The following is a 17,976-nucleotide window of genomic DNA, read 5'->3' on the forward strand; positions in this document are numbered from 1 at the left end:
CTGGGCAGTGATGGAGGCATGATAGGGATTATGTAAGGGGAAGGAATTAAAGCCTGTTTGTATTGGTGCTGAGGTGACTGAGATGCTGTGTGATGATGGCATGCTCTGTATTATGTAAGGGGGGGAGTTAAAGCCTGTTTGTATTGGTGCTGAGGTGACTGAGATGCTGAGTGATCATGTAACTGAGCTGGCAAGTGATGGTGGCATGCTAGGTATTAGATATTATGTAAGGGGGAGGAGTTAATGACTATTTGTATTGTTGCTAAGATGACTGAGCTAGTAACTGATGGTGGCTTGCTAGGTATTGGGTATTATGTAAGGGGAGGAGTTGATGACTATTTGTATTGTTGCTAAGATGACTGAGCTAGTAACTGATGGTGGCTTGCTAGGTATTGGGTATTATGTAAGGGGAGGAGTTAATGACTATTTGTATTGTTGCTAAGATGACTGAGCTAGTAACTGATGGTGGCTTGCTAGGTATTGGATATTATGTAAGGGGGAGGAGTTAAAGCCTGTTTGTATTGGTGCTGAGGTGACTGAGATGAGGAGTGATGGTAGCATGGTGGTTATGATGTAACTGAGCTGGCAAGTGATGGTAGTATGCTAGCTATTAGGTATTATGTAAGGGGGAGGAGTTAAAGCCCGGGAAGGTTTGTATTGGTGCTGAGATGACTGTACTGACACTAGGGCTACAGTCATAGCAATAGAGGAAGGTGAACTGCAGCCATGCAGGGAAGTCATTATGGTAAGTTGTTAACTTGTTTCTATGTTAATCTGAATACAGTGATTTATGTGCAGGAATATAAATTCATATACTTTTCTTCTTTATACAGATTAGTGTCATTGTATCTTACTACTAATTATACTGTGTAGAGATTGTTATACTGATACTGAATGAGCAAAACTCATTGTTCTGGTTGTTAACACACTCCTGAGATTGTTTGAGTTTTTACAAATCTGACACTGAACAAGAAGAAAGGAATAGTTATTTACTTTGGCAAATTAACATCTAGACAACTGAACATTTTAACATAGCTGGTTAAAATCTTGTTTGAACCATTTACATTCATCTGTGTGCATAATTAATGAAGAACAGGTACATTTTGTGTTTTCAGGTGCCAAACAGCTTTGAAGATGTTGCTGTTGAGTTTTCAAGTGAAGAGTGGAAGATGTTGAGTGAACAGGACAAAGAGTTACACCGGGAGGTGATGGTACAGAACTATAAGAACATGATTTCTTTAGGTAAGGGGATCCCAGAGGTACATCCTTACTGACTGAAATTCAAATATTATTCCTATTTCTTTACAATAAGAATTATTTCAGTAACATGGTAATGTAGTGTACTGATTTACAACACAACAATGGCAGTGCAAAAATCTTCTTAGAAGTACCATCTTATCTTGAGGATTGCACTTTCACCTCCTGTACTATTACTGTTATTATATGCAAGTATTACATGGTTAGAAGACTCTTGTGGTCAAGTGTTTATTCCTCTCTGAAAAAGAAAGTGCTGTGTGTTACATAGATCTCCAGTTCCTTTAGGCTGTTTATCTAATATTTCTGGGGTTTTGTTACTTTTAAATTCATGATTACACAAAACCCCATTTTTGGGAATTCCAGAAATAAGCTAATGTCCATTTTGACAATAATAAGACAAAACAGATAACTAGTAGTAGCTGTGTACCCAACGGTGATTTTATTACATCAACTATGTTATTGCTTTAAATCCTTAAATGCAGGTCCCACATCATCTTAACACTGTATTAAGCACAACAATAACTCCATTTTCCTACATTTTATCATTTAAAAACATTTTTCAGTGAAAATAAAATACCTTTTCTACTTCTGAATTAATTTGGATAAAGTACTGTATTTTTTAATTTTTTCCTGATTTAAATTAACTGAACTAATAATCATAATTTGAACTACTGAGACTGAAGGAAATAAAAACACTCCACAGAATGTAGAAACAAACCTATAATAAAAAACACTCACTGGAAGACTGTAGAAACACCTGAAGTAAAATAATTTAATTTGTATTTATTCACAGACATTAAGTACTTATGTTACAAGACTTCATCAGAATAAAAAGTGCAGTAAAAACCACATTTAAGTACACTGATGCATAATTAACAATTAAATGCCTGATTAATCAACTAACAGTTCCAATTCAGTCTAAAAACACATTTAATTAATAATAATGTTGTATGTGAACAGCACAGGGATGGTATATATTGCTATAAGCTCCTGTTTGTACTCCTTCTATATCGGAAGAAGTGTTATAATAAAGGAACATTTATATGCTGTATAGACAGGAGCGGCCTTAGGTCAACTGGTGCCCTTGGCAAAAGGGCTCCATGGTGCCCCCCACCACACCACCCAGTGCCCCCATCCTGGTCTACCTGCACCAAATAAATAATGAAAAAGTGCCCCTACTATTGCGGCGCCCTAGGCAGCTACCTAGTTGGCCTATGCCTAAGGCCGGCTATGTTTATAGAAACAAGATACAAATAATGCACTATTCAAGCATCCATTGTATGTAAACCTTTTAAAAATGTATTTTTCTATCCTAGAGTCAGTTCCGAAAGATTTGAGGGGAGGTAATTACAAGAATATAATTCTTAAAAAAGAAAATTTCTGTCAAGTTAAGATGCAAGCAGACAAATACCTTGGTATTAATGAAAGCATTTGTATAAAGTACTTTTTAGAATAGCATCTTTGTTAATACTGGCTTGTTTGTCATTAATTAAATGTGTTTTTAGGCTGAATTGGAATTGTTAGTTGATTGGTCAAGCATTTAAGTGTTAAGTTTCCATTAGTGTACTTAAGTATGTTTTTTACTGCACTTTTTATTCTGATGAATTCTTTGGATGGAAGTGCTTAATATCTGTCAATAAATATCAATTATTTTACTCATGGTGTTTCTGCTACCTTCCAGTGAAAGTTTTTTGTTATAACTATGGAGACTATGTGTGGTAATTTACATGTAGATTCCCTTGCATTCCTTCTGTAACGTATGGATTATATAACTTTAAATATGTTAATGACTACATTACAGGGAGTTGCATGTCATGCGGTACAGATTCATGCATTCATATACTAATTACCAAGTCACAGGGAGTTGCATGTCATGCGGTACAGTCATACATTCTTTATTAAGGGTGTCAGATTAAACATGTCACGGAGGCTGGTGCTCATCTGGAGTGTTTATGTTGCCCTACAGAGTATCCTGATAAACATCTGCATATTCCATGGTATTACAGTGGATAATACTGGAAAAGAGTTAAAAAAACAGCTACTAAACATGCAAGGTAATCAATTATTAATTCAGCTGGAGTTATTGAAAATAAGACAGATTTCTTCAATCCAAACGCATTTGATGAAAACAAGAACCTGAATAAAAATGCCTAGTTCTTCTTTTTCTTCTTTGTTAAAATGTAGATAGATACAATTAAATAAGGTTGTTCCCAAGTTTAACCATAATTTTAAAAGCAGTTAATAGATTTTTTACCCTGTAATAAACTTATAGAACTATATTGAACAGTTTGTGCCATCTGGGTACACGCCGGTCTTATTAACAAATATGCTGGATGGAAACCATGGGCATTTAGGTTTAGCACTGAGCCATATCTTCCATGGTGTAGTTGTTATGTAGTTTATGGAAAACCAGTGAAAATATACAAAGGTTCGCTGTGTGTATGTGTTTAACAAATCCGTGTTCACAAATGCATGGACAACTTGGGGAGTGGGGCTTGGCTTTACTTTTACCACGGCCAGAAACTGGCATTTTTCCTTTGGGGTAATAATTCCTACTCATTTTTTTATGCTTTTTAATTATATTTATTTCATGCTCACACTGCTAACAGTTCTAAAGACTCTGAAATTGGTAATAACCCTGGAGACACTAGGTTACTATTCTCCATAGCAATACAAGTATGATCTGAATTGTTTTAAACAAAATCAGTGCTGCTGTTTTCTTGAATTTACCTGTCTTATAACTATGGCTTTTTTTCTTGTTTGTTTTTGAGAAATATAACCATTTTTTTCTGAATGCTGTCTGAAATTCACTTGTTAATATAAATGTACTGTGATGGAGTTTTCTCCTCAGGCAAATTGCTAAAGCCAGGGGAAGGTTTCTCAGAATGAGGTGTGTTCCTAGCTCAGAGATAATTATGCCTGTGTGAAAGTTGTTGAACAGGATGTAGCCAGGGAATGGAACTGTGAACCAGTAAAGAGCTTTGAACTGCTTAAGAAACTAATTAATGAAGCACTAACATTCAAATACTGTGGTACGACTAGGCCAGCTGTGTAGATGCATGTCATAGTGGTAGAGAAGCTGTAATTCTTCAGAAGAATGTAATACTTGCCACTGAGTCAGCAGCAACTACAGATGCACAAAAGATATGTACATCAAGAAAAGGATCTTTTAGCAAATGTGCATGGGTATGAGGAATTCTGTCACTATGTTTTTTTATATTCCATCATATATCTAAAAATGTTCGGGTGGAAACAGACTGTAAACCATTAGAATACATATTCTGAAAGTCTGTAGGGACCTGCAGGATTGCAGAGGATGTTACTTAATCTGGTGAAGTATGATTTGAAAGTGAAAAACAAATCAGGAAAGGATTTATACATTGATGATATTATACCATAGCTCTGAATGGCAGAAGAAAAAACAAAACTAGATATACTTAAAAATGCACTTACTATGACATGTTACAGTGAGAGGCTGGCTTGGGCAAATTTTTTCAGTGCTCAAAGTTTAAAGCTGAAAAAGTTATTGTTCGCAATCCAATCTCTGTCATATATTTGAAAAATACATAAACCACATCTATCAAGAGCATGATGTGCAAAGAGCTAGTATCTCCTGGCAAGGTATGTTACGTAACATATATCCAGTAGTACAGAGCTTTCCCTGTCCTGGCAGGGTATGTTACGTAACATATATCCAGTAGTACAGAGTTTTCCCTGTGTTGGTTGGGTATGTTAAGTAACATATATCCAGTAGGACAGAGCTTTCCCTGTCCTGGCTGGGTATGTTAAGTAACATATATCCAGCAGGACAGAGCTTTCCCTGTCCTGGCTGGGTATGTTAAGTAACATATATCCAGCAGGACAGAGCTTTCCCTGTCCTGGCTGGGTATGTTAAGTAACATATATCCAGTAGGACAGAGATTTCCCCATCTTGGTTGGGTATCTTAGGTAACGTATATCCAGTAGGACAGAGCTTTCCCCGTCTTCACCAGGTATGTTAACTAATGTGTATCCAGTAGGACACAGCTTTTCCTGTCTTAGGTAGGTATATTAAGAAATGTATATTCAGTAGTACAGAGCTTTCCCTGTCTTGGTCGGGTATGTTAAGTAACATGTATCCAGTAGGACAGAGCTTTCCCTGTCTTGGCCGGGTATGTTAAGTAACATATGTCCAGTAGGACAGAACTTTTTCTGTCTTGGCCAGATATGTTAAGAAACGTATATCAAGTAGTACAGAGCTTTCCCTGTGTTGGTCGGGTATGTTAAGTAACGTATATCCAGTAGTACAGAGCTTTCCCTGTGTTGGTTGGGTATGTTAAGTAACATATATCCAGTAGGACAGAGCTTTCCCTGTCTTGGCCAAGTATGTTAAGTAACGTATGTCCAGTAGGACAGAACTTTCCCTGTCTTGGCTGGGTATGTTAAGTAACATATATCCAGTAGGATAGAGCTTTCCCTGTCCTGGCTGGGTATGTTAAGTTACATGTATCCAGTAGGACAGAGCTTTCCCAGTCTTGGCCGGGTATGTTAAGTAATGTATGTCCAGTAGGGCAGAACTTTCCCTGTCTTGGCTGAGTATGTTAAGTAACGTGTATCCAGTAGTACAGAGATTTCCCTGTCTTGGCCAGGTATGTTAAGTAACCGATATCCAGTAGTGCAGAGCTTTCATTGTCCTGGCCGGGTATGTTAAGTAATGTATATTCAGTAGGGCAGAGCTTTCCCTGTCCTGGCCGGGTATGTTAAGTAACATATATCCAGTAGGACAGGGCTTTCCCTGTCTTGGCTGGATGTGTTCATTAATGTATATCCAGTAGGACAGAGCTTTCCCTGTCTTAGCCAGGTATTTTAAGTCACATATATCCAGTAGTACAGAGATTTCCCTTTTGTAGTGCATGCAGTAGCAGTGACCTCAAGGAAAAACTAACAGCATTTGCAGTACCAGGTAGTCTGAGGAGTAGAATGAGCAGGATTTGTTCCATTTTAAAAACTTTGTGAATTTGATATGTGCAGATTGTTATACCAAGTTCCCTGAAGTAAGCTGACTGATGCAACACGTGCAAGTGTGATTAATACATTGAAGTCTGCATTGTCTGCATGGAAAAGCTGATGTCATGTTTGACAGTTGTCCAAAATGCAGAAGATTTGTGTATGATGAGAATTCATACATAGTGTATGACATCCAGTCTGTACTACCTACCCTAAAATAGAAAAATGCAAAGACATTCCCAAATGGTGAAAAATCTAATGAGAAAGAATAGTCAGAAAAGTTGTAAAGATTCTCTTCTCACATTTTGAAATAAAGGAGTACACCCCTTCAGAGACTTAGTTTCTCACTGACTCAACTATTAATAGATAAATTCTTGAAAAGTAGGTTACTTATTTTAGCTACATGAGTAATAATCTGAAATTCAGTACAAAGCAAAGGAGACTCTGGACAGAAGTCAGCAACAGAACTATTACTGTGACAGAAGCCGGCAGACATCTAGATGATTTATAGGGTGGGGGGAAAGTTAGCCTGTAAAAGCTACTGGAGAGTTTGCAGTCTCAAGCTGAAATAGTTGATAAAGCAGCTGAACCAAGATCCTGTGTTGTTCACAGTGAAGGTGTAAAGCTGTATGCAAGGAAGTCCAGGCATTTGTGTAAGATAACCAATGTTTGTGTCCGTGTAAACTGACCGACCAGTATTTTTCATGAGCTCTACTTTCATAGGAAAGTAAGAAGCCGATTACCATAATAATCAAGAGTTATAGAGAGAGAAACTTCTCAGTTTGTTTTTCCAAAAAAAGCTGTAGATCAGAAAGAACCGTCTTGAAAGGAAGCTATACTGCCCAGAGTGGTGGGTTTAAATGTGTAAAAATCTCATTTTGATATTAGAAAAGCTGATGACATGCTTATAAAGTTAAGATTAATTTATGTGATCGCTGTGTAAAGTAATGCAGTCTGCACTGTAGCACATATATATTTCATTGTAACACATTGTCTGTAAAAAGGAGTACTGTGTCTTAAGTATGTTTTGCAGTATTTAGTTATATTCTTATGCAACACTTTTTAGTTATACAGTTAACAAGGTGTTAATTGTCATTTAAAGTTATATAAAATGAGAGAGGAGTCTAAGCGTGGAATTGCTTGCACTGAAAGTTGAAATTTGGGGCAGGGTAAGACCTGCAGTCTTCAATGTTTTGAGGTTGGTTGCATAAAAAGTCCTTTCTTCTATTAGGACTTTAAGAAGTGAATTTGAACTGAAATTGACACAAAGAAAACAACTGAAGGCAGTATTAATTTTTACATTTTGCCACGTGTGCTAATCTTTTTGTTTAATGACTTCTGAAGTAAACCTCAGTTTATATGTATGTCCTGCCTCCAATGTCATCTTGGACTTGCACTAGTGATGTGTGCATGGACAGCCTGGCCAGGGACTTGTTAATCTACAGTCTCTCATACTATCTCTGTACCAGGTGCAAACCATAGTTTGAGGTATAAATTCCCAGTGTACTGTGACTGTTTTGCTCCTGGTGTGGTTAACTGTGTCCATAGCTATGAAAGAGGTACTTGGAGAAAATTATGGATTTACAGCTGAGGACTGAACAAAAACATGATTATGCTGTCCAGTATAGCTGCCAACCCAAAGACTGTGACAGTGTCACTGATGAACTTACCCTGGGAGGATGACCTGGAATCTTTACTGGCATGCAAGCTGACCAGACAAGGATCCAGTCATCGAGTCGATAGAAGAGGCACTAAAATGTATGTGAATATGAATGAGACTGATTAGATTAACTGTGATGCACTTAAATGCTGTTAATCAGGGCTGGTAAAATCCCTAAGGTACTAGAAAGAAAAATCCATTTCTAAAAATTATCTAAATTGGTGAGTATACAGATACATGACTTTAAAGCATATGTTAATGCTCTGATATGAACCTATCAGTAAATTTATAGAAATACTAGAAGATTTTGCAGTAGACAGGTTTAAAAGAGCTTTACCTTGTAACATAAGCGAATGGGTTCTGTCAAGTAACTAAAATAAATTTATTAAGCTAAGACCTTTAGTGGAACAATCATTTGTTAATAACACAATTTTAAATGGATTGTGTGTTTCAAGGCCTATAAGTAAAGTAAGAAATGTACCTTCTCCATTGAAAAATAATGCAGCAAGCCATGTAGTAATTTGCTAAAAATGTGGAGGAAGAGATCACATTACTAAGCTGTGTAAAGAGAATGATGCTTTAAATGAGGTTGTCCCAACAGCTAGGGTAACTGAGACTGCTCTGTGTCACAGTGTTATATCTAGGCTAGTAAAATGTATGGTATGTTTAGAAGGGTTAGAAGTTAAATTGTTATTAGATACATGAAGCATGATTTCCCGTGTCAAGGCTCCCTCATGTGTAAGCATAAGATTAGCTGTAACCAAAAAATAGTAATACGCATTCATGGTGACAAGAAATTGTATCCTGTTGTACATCTCAAAATTCAGACAGTTGTAGGAAAAGTGTTGCATCCTGTGCTGTAGCACCTGATTTGATGGATACATGTTTAATGATTGAATCGTTATACTTCAATCTATAATGCTGAGAACAGACACCATCTAGTAACCTGACCATCTAGTAACCTACTTACTTAGTCTGAACGACAGCATTCACCTTAAGACTGCAGTGGATGCAGCTACTGCAAGTTGTGCCTGTGCTGTGCAGTCATTGTAGTAGCCTGTAGAAGTTGCAGGAACAAGTTATGCCTGTGCTGTGTGGCCATTGTAGTAGCCTGTAGAAGTTGGCGTAGCAGACATCTGCCATACCTCACTGGTGCTACATGTCAAGTGTTAGTTACAGAAGAGTAACAAAAGAAGGTCATATAGGTTCATAGGTTGGTACTAGGCTATCAGCCTTAGCTCCTATACAAGCCTAGCCATAACAATTCCCTGGCTGTTTCTTCCCACACTATTTACTTCCCTGGACCCCTGTCTAGCAGGGTGACTGACGTGATCCCCAGGGTGAATTTCCTTTCTCCCATCCACTCGTCAAGGTTCCTTTTGAAGAGGGCCAAAGAGGCACTCAGCTTTACATGTATGGGCAATCTATTTCAGAATCTGGGGAGTCTCTGGGTCAGGAAACTACCCCTCCAGCATGTTTTGTTTATTGTGATGACAAGGTTTAGATCCCTGGAGCGTGTGGCTCTGAGGGTTTGGTATTTCTTTAAGTGTAGCATGTCCGACCGCTCTGGGTTTGACATGGCCTTGTATGTTAAGCAGAGATTGCCTCTGCGTAGACGATATGCGACAGAGTATAGCTGGAGTTTTTTAAGGCAGGCAGCATAGGGCATCTGCTTTAGGCCTGTGATTCTTTTAATGAGGTATTTTTGTGGCCTTTCCAGTTGTTGCAGATGTCTTGAGAGGTACATACCAAATGGGGCGTTGTATTCTATAATGGGTCTAATGAGGGATGAGTACAGTGGGTCAATGACCTTCTTTTTTCTGGATGAAAAGCCCTTAGTGATGAGGTGTGCCACATAGAAGGATTTCCTGACTGTTGTGGCGATGTGGTTATCGAAGGTGAGACCACATATAGAATAAAGGATCATTTATTGTTAAATAAAGTTGTAATGGAGAACTGTAAAAAGGGGAAGAATATAAGTAAGGCATGGATAAACTACCAAAAAGCATTTGACAGTATCCCAAACTCGTGGATAAATGAATGGTTAAAAATGTATAAGATACACCCTGCACTGATCAATTACATTACAGTGGCAAACCAGTTTAGAGTTAAGCCATGATAAAGGACAAATAATTATTCCAAGGATAAAAATTCAAAGTGCAATATTTGTGGGTGACTCTTTGTCTGGCCCTTAACCCATTAAGCTGTCTACTTAGCAGATTAGGTCATGGCTACAGTTTGGGTCCTTGAAAAGAACAAAGTGTAAAGACTTATCTTTTTGTGGATGATTTAAAACTGTACAGTTCATTAGATGGGGAGCTGAAAACCCAACTGCACATGGTCAAAATTTTTTAGATGATGTAAGAATGGCATTTGGTCTTGATAAATGTGCAAAAGCAACCTTTAAAGCAGAAAAGTTGCAGCACCAAGAAAACATCAGCCTGGAACAGCAAAGTGACATAAAAGAACTTGAGAAAGAAGGAGTGTATACATGTTTGGGAACTGATGAAGCATCGGTAATAAAACATGAACAAATGTGAATAAAACTTGGGAATATTTTAGAAGACTGATACTGAAAACAGCTCTTAACATCTAGGAACAAAGTCCAAGCTGTAAACCAATTTGTGTCCTAACTTACAGTTTTGGAGTGATTGACTGGTCCCAAAAGGTATTGGAACAGTTGGACAGGAAACCAAGAAAAATGTTTGTTGCTTAACAAATGATTTATAAAAAATCAGTGTATACCAAGACTATATATGCCCCATCTTGAATGAATTATTGGCCTCCTCAAAACTGATTGTATGTATAGATCTGCAGTTGCAGGACATTGTACATATCTGCTGACCTTACAAGACACATGTGTAGTGAAAGTTTTAAAACAGGAGGAGAATAAATCTTAAGATGACTTCCCTGCTTAGTTTAGCAGAAGCATATTAGTGTCAAGATGGAATGGAAATCAGACCAGAAGCAGATAAAAATCAGACAGCAATTGAATGTCCGAAAAACAAAAGAAAGAATATAAGGTGAAGGATCAGATGAGAAAGCAAGAAGCGTGGAAAATGCATAAATGGAGTTGCAAGTACAGAAAGCTCATAGAACAACCTTGTGTCAATCAGGATTGAATGCAGGAATGGTTGACAGGTGAATTTAAACCAGAAGACAAAAGATCAATATTTTTGGCCCAAGACAGTGCACTACATGCACACTGGTTTACAAATTCCAATGAACATGTGGGAGAAACAGACAAATGTAGGTTTTGTAAAACAGAATTGTAAATAATCACACATCTTGTTGCTGGTTATGATATACTAATAGCAGAAGGACTGTATACTGAAAGGCATAATGTGGCAAGGCTGTTGCATTGGGGATTGTGAAAACATTATACAACTGAAGTAGCTGAAAAACATTGGAAACATGATCCACAAAATGTTCTAGAAAATGATGAAGTTTGTATCAGATGGGATCACCCATTACCAACAGTTCGAAAAGTATATGAGAGAAAACCAGATACAGTAATCTAGGAAAAGAAGACAACAGTAGCATTGATCATTGAAATTGCTACACCCAGTGACTACAGTGTCATGTGTACAGAGAGAGACAAAGTCATAAAATACCAGAATTTTCAGGCAGAAATGAGGGCACCATGGAAGAAGGATACCCAGACAGTTCCAGTAGTAGTAGGAGCAATGGGTCTTATAAAAAGAATTTACAATCTTACTTGGATATGTTACCAATACATGTAACTCCATACAGATTGCAGGAGGAGTCATTACTGGGCACATTGCGGGTGCTACAAAGAGCACTTGTGGCTAACATCAAAGATGGAAACAATATTAATTTCATGAACTTTAATAATAATTTCACTTAGGAATGGGGTCTATTCCTGCCATGGTATTAGAAACCCAAAAGACTTGTAGAAATTAGACAATAAAGGGTGCCAGCATCGTGTCAATCGTGCTGCATCCTGCTCCGAATCTGCTCTGCTCATCGCCCATCTTACTCGTCCTGCTGTGGGTATTAGCGTCGTGTCAATTGTGCTGCATCCTGCTCCGAATCTGCTCTGCTCATCGCCCATCTTACTCGTCCTGCTCTGGGTATTAGCATCGTGTCAATTGTGCCATCTTACTCGTCCTGCTCTGGGTATTAGCATCGTGTCAATTGTGCTGCAGCCTGCTCTGAATCTGCTCTGTTCATCGCCCATCTTACTTGTCCTGCTGTGGGTATTAGCATCGTGTCAGTTGTGCTGCATCCTGCTCTGAATCTGCTCTGCTCATCGCCCATCTTACTCGTCCTGCTGTGGGTATTAGAATCGTGTCAATTGTGCTGCATCCTGCTCTGAATCTGCTCTGCTCATCGCTCATCTTACTCGTCCTGCTCTGGGTATTAGTTTGTCAGTCACCCTCTCCAGAATTGTCACCAAATGTGACAGAAGTTTGATACCTCTGTACTGCCTGTTGTGAATGCCCCTTTGTCCTTTAACACTGGCACTAGTACGCTTATTCCCCTGTCATCTGGGATATGCCTTTCTCTTCACTGCTATGAGTACCCTCAGGAGCCATTTCTCCTCTGTCTCACTGAGGATCTTTATATGGGGAAATGGTTCCTGAGGGTACTCCATAGCAGTGTGGGGAGAAACTGTATCACTTATTAGTACCAAAACCTTTTAAGACACTAGTAATGAAGGTGACCCATAGGTATGTGTTAGAAGCTCACCTGGGCATGAAAAAAAGTATATCAGCCCTATTTTACTGGTCAGGTACAATGAAGGAGAACTTCTGTACTTCTTGTCCAGAATGCTAGAAGATAGTATCCCATTCTGAATATAAAAGTCCCTTGATTCCATTGTGTATTATGGATATGTCTTATGTATGTGGGTATTGTGCAGTTGGTAAACACCCAGTGTATGAACAACTGAACTGCTATAGGTATTGATCGACAGGACCTTTGGTCAAATGTTTGTTAGGCAACTTCTGGATGGTTGGCAAAGGTAAGTAATGGGGCTGGGCCTTTGCATGTGTGTGCAGTTATGAGTGTTTAAGGCTAAGGTTGGGGTTAGTTTAGGGAATCGATTGTGTGTGTGTGTGTATCTTTTTGTTGACAGCTTTTCTGTGTGTTACATTTGGACTTACTAGCACTTATGACATAATACTTGGGATGGGGAATATGTCCTTTCCTCAATATTGTGCTGTCTCCAAGTTGGTGTATATAATTGGCAAGGCATGGGGGTAACAGTGGACTTTTTTGTCCTGGAGCACATGCATTTTGTTGTTGACTTTTTTTCAAATATCTATGGCCAGCATTTTGTGCCAGAGTTGATGTTCTTCATCTTTCACTGTTGCAGTCATTACATTTGGGTAATCCTGCTGGCAGGTTGCCCTGAATTCCAAAGTATTGGGTCCTGCATCAGCCGCTGTCACCCCTTCCCTGACGTCAGGTCGTCAGGGGTATAAAAGAAGCAGCCAACGCCATTTTCTTCATTATTTCTTGCTGCGTGGTGCCCGAAGCAGAAGCAGTTCACAAATGCCGGTCGGCAGACTCCTGAGATTCTCGTGTTCAAGTTTCAGATCCGAAGTCTTCATTAAAGCTAAGTACCCCATTGGGGAAACTTTTTACTTGCTCCAGACCGATGTCAGAAAAAGTTAATAACTGTATTTCTTGTGGAAAGCAAATACCTCATAAGGGCTTTCATTCTTACTGTATTCCTTGCCTAGGACCTGACCATAATGTTTCAGGTTGTCAGTTTTGTGCTAGATTTAACCAATGCACTATTAAGTGTCGGTATGATTTTGCATTAAACTATTTTGGACGCAGGTTTAATTATCCAGAAATGTCGTCGGATAGCCATCCGACTACCGGAGTTCACAAAAAACGCAAAGAAAAAGAAAAAGATAGACAACCGAGGCCCAGAACCGATGATGATGAAACTTCTCCTAAGCCAGTCGCCGGTTCACCGGTTCTCAGTGAGGCGCTCTCACAACCCCTGACACCCGCTACTTTAGAGTCGCAGGCCGCTACCGACTCCCATGTGGAGTCAGCTATGCCGCTGGAAAATCAAGGTATTGCAGCCTCGGACACTATTCCTTCAGATGGGTCCGGAGCCGCTGAGCAGGCACTGGCTTCTGAGGGTGTATTCAGACCTAAACATCTATACATTAAACTGACTTCAGCTTCAGAGGTAAAGACTAAAGCACCTTCAAAGATAAAGAAACAAACTCAAGAGCCACATGGACAGGCCTCCATGCCCAAAACACAGATGTTCAAAATGGCCAAAGACTTGATTACCTTGATCAGGGGTTCCCATCCCCCTCCTGACAAGAGGCCTAGGCAAGAGACAGATTATGAATTTTCAGATCAGGTTTCTATTTCTTCTGATTTCTCTTCTGATCAGGAATATTCTCTTCCCCCCCATGAGGATTCTGATGCTGAAGAATATATTCCTTCAGCTTCTCCTCCAGAGGACTATTCTTTTGGGGAAACCTTGCATACCATAAGGGAGCACTTCCACTGGGAGAGCCAAGATTTTTCAGAATCTAAAAAGAGGCTCAGGGACATCCTTTTACTACCTCAACACAGGCCTCTAGCCATTCCACCTGTGTTAGACATTGTAGATAATGTGTTCTCGGAATCTAGTCTTACCCCTGACCCCTGACTCCTTATCTCCAGCGCCTGTTAAGCCTGACAGATACTACAGGGTTCCTGACTCTCATAAATTCCTTTTCAAAAACCCTGCTGCAGACCCAGAAACTATTTCACAGGGTCCCAAAGGGGTTAAGGCTTCTGCTGCAAAAAACCCTACTCCCTCTGACAAAGATTCTAGAGCACTGGATAGATGGGGAAAAAAGGTTTACACATCTGCTACCTTGGCTATAAGGGCCTTAAACTGTCAGTTTCATATGCTCAAATATCAGCAACATGTCAAGGCATTGCTTAAACAGAAAATGTTGTTAAACTCTGAAAGTGCAGAAAACAAGGAAATGCAGGATTTATTGCATGCAGCTGAACAAGTTGGAAAGCATACTTTGCAATGTGGTTTTGATTCTCTGGAGGCCTCCTGCAGGGCCGCAGTTACGGGTACTGTAATTAGGAGGCATGCTTGGTTAAAGGAACAAAATCTGCCTGATCATGTCAAAGTTAAATTATTAGATGCACCTTTACAGCATGATACTTTGTTTGGTGTTAAGGCAGAAGAGGTGTTAAAGAAAATGGAGGACAAAGCTAAATCTATGCAAACTGTCAAAGATTTTTTACAAGTACAGCCACCTAGGTTTAGTAGACACTGGCCTACAAAGAATAGGTCCTTTCTTGTGTCAGACAGACCTCAAAGGGGCAGATCCATACACCCTAGAGGCAGATCCTAGGCGCAAGGTTCATACAGGTCAAAGCAATGGGGTGCTTCTACCTCCAAAAATGGAGAAGACAAATCACAACCTTACAAGAAACAGTCCTAATGACTTCCCCCTGCCTGCACCAAGCACTTATCTCCTGGCAGCACCCTTAGGGGGGAAAACAGCAATTTTTTCTCAAAATTGACACATTATAACCCAGAACAAGTGGGTTCTAAACATAGTGTCACAAGGCTACAAGTTCCACTTCCATACCCTGCCAAAGGCAAATGGTTGGCCGTATCTGCCAAAATATCAATGGGCAGAGGCACAAAAACAAGTCTCATCCCTCATGGATATGGGGGGGCCATTCAACAAGTACCAGAGCAAGAGCAGGGACAAGGATTTTACTCGACTGTTCTTGGTACCCCGAAAGGACAAAGCCCGGAGACCAGTACTGGACCTATCTATTCTAAACACATTCCTGGATATACCAAAATTCAAAATGTTGACCTTGCAGCAGCTTCTGCCCATGCTGGGCACGAAGGCTTGGTTTGTGACTTTAGACCTAAAAGAGGCATACCTGCATGTCCCAATTAGGCAATCATGCAGAAGATACCTCAGATTCAAGGCTGGCTCAATGCATTACCAATTCTCTGCACTGCCCTTTGGCTTATCTACTGTGTCCAGGGTCTTTACAAAGTGCCTGGCACCAGTAATTGCATTCTGCAGACAAAGAGGTATACAAATATATCCTTACTTGGACGACTGCCTAATTCAAGCAGAGAACAAGGACATTTTTCTACAGCATCTGGCGTTTGTGAAAAGACTTCTAACATACCTAGGGTACACAGTCAACGAAAAGAAATCAAAACTAGTATCCTCTCAAGAGATAATATTCCTGGTTGCAAGCTTAAATACAACTGCCCAGATGGCTTATTTCACGCCAGACAAACAAAGGCAACTGACTACCTATTTCAAAATATTGGCAACAAAGGCCCAGTTATCTGCAAAAAAAAAATCTGCAGGCTTTGGGCTTCATGGCATCCTGCATCCTACTAATTCCAAATGCAAGACTGCATATGAGGAAACTTCAATGGTACCTAAAAAGTGTTTGGGCTCAACATTGCCACAGCCTGGAAAGAATGATTACTCTCATTCCCTGTCTGCAACAGGAGTTTCGATGGTGGGCGAAGGCTTGTCACCAGAACAAGGGGCAGCCATTCACATTACCCCCAGCCAGGCAAAACCTAACAACAGATGCATCAGATTATGCCTGGGGGCCCACATGGCAGGAAGATGCATTCAGGGCACATGGTCCACAAACCAAATGCATCTACATATCAATCAAAAAGAGATGCTAGCTGTTCAAAATGCCCTGACAGCCTTCAAAGACCTACTTCCTCCAGGCCATCTACTGATAAAGACAGACAACACCACGGTCATGTGGTATATAAACAAGCAGGGAGGCACACATTCTTACCCCCTTTGCAGACTAGCCATGGCCTTGGGGACACAGCATTGACTTACCAAGTTCATCTGCAGGCACAATTCCTGCCAGGAATGGAAAATACTCTGGCAGACGAACTAAGCAGAAACCTCATAGATCACCACGAGTGGCAGCTGGATCCACAAGTCTTCAACAAGATAACAAGGAAATGGGGATGCCCGGACATAGATCTATTTGCCTCCCCTCACAGCTACCAACTAAAAAGATTCTGCACAAGGACTTATCACAGACAAGCATGGAATGTAAAGCAAATGTAAAGGAAATGCAAGCAACTTCCACCCCCCAACACAACCCAAATGACACATAGCCCACATACTCATTGTGTCACTTAACTACAGCCCATAAGGCATAACATACCCAACACTCTAGTCATAGGTGACTCTATAGTCAGGCACACTGATGTTCCACGCACCAGGCTAAACAAGGAAAAAGTTACTGTCAGCTGCCTGTCAGGTGCCAGGATCTGCCACATAACGCACGCACTCAGGTCACTCCACAACAAGTACAAATATGACTCTGTCATTGTCCATGCTGGTGTGAATGGCCTGAGACGTACCTCCCTGGACTACATGAAAAGAGACATGGAGGAGCTCTCTGATCTTGTAGCCCAGGCCGGTATGACCCTAGCCCTGAGTGGCATCCTGCCATCACCCAGAATGACACCACAGTACAAGGACAAAATGATTGACTTTAACAATTGGCTAAGCTTCTGGTGTCATTCTAAGGGAATCCAGTATCTGTCTGCCTGGGATGACATGATCGACAGACCACGCTGCTTTGCCAGAGATGGCCTTCACCTGTCGACCTTGGGATTCTAGATACTGGCAAAGGCTCTTGCCACCCCTATAGTGCCTTTTTTAGGCAAGGTTCAAATGACAAATTCACCACCGTAACAGGTACAAGCAAGCAAAATCTGAGGGTAATGCTACTCAATGCTAGAAGTCTAAACCTCAAAATGCACTCACTCGAAGCACTCCTTAAAATGGAGAACATTGAGATCTGTGCAGTGACAGAGACCTGGTTCAAAGCTCCAGAGAGCACCCCTGCATTACCAGGCTATAATTCATACCACACCTTTCGGCCACCAAACCCAGACTGAAACACTAAACGTGGAGACGTGTCCATATTCATTAAGGATATCCACACCTCCAAGCTAGTTGCTCAGCATAATGCATCTGTGATTATCCAAGTTCAACTAACTCTGGGCAAAACCACAATCCAGATTGTAGCTTGCTACAGAC

The 17,976-nt window shown here is 40.1% G+C and overlaps 1 protein-coding gene across 1 annotated transcript in view; it reads left to right on the forward strand.

The window, feature by feature from the left end:
- The first annotated feature begins 443 nt into the window (after positions 1 to 443).
- Positions 444 to 17,976, forward strand: part of LOC122797933 (zinc finger protein 271-like) — a 347,850-nt gene continuing 330,317 nt past the window's right edge. The window contains exons 1-2 of the mRNA XM_044066452.1: positions 444 to 491; positions 1,116 to 1,242. Of these exons, the coding sequence (XP_043922387.1) occupies positions 444 to 491; positions 1,116 to 1,242 (175 nt within the window). The remainder of the gene's footprint in view (positions 492 to 1,115; positions 1,243 to 17,976) is intronic.

The sequence above is a fragment of the Protopterus annectens genome, chromosome 3.part1 (assembly GCF_019279795.1).
Source record: "Protopterus annectens isolate FY-2018-M chromosome 3.part1, PAN1.0, whole genome shotgun sequence".
Lineage (NCBI taxonomy): Eukaryota > Metazoa > Chordata > Ceratodontiformes > Protopteridae > Protopterus > Protopterus annectens.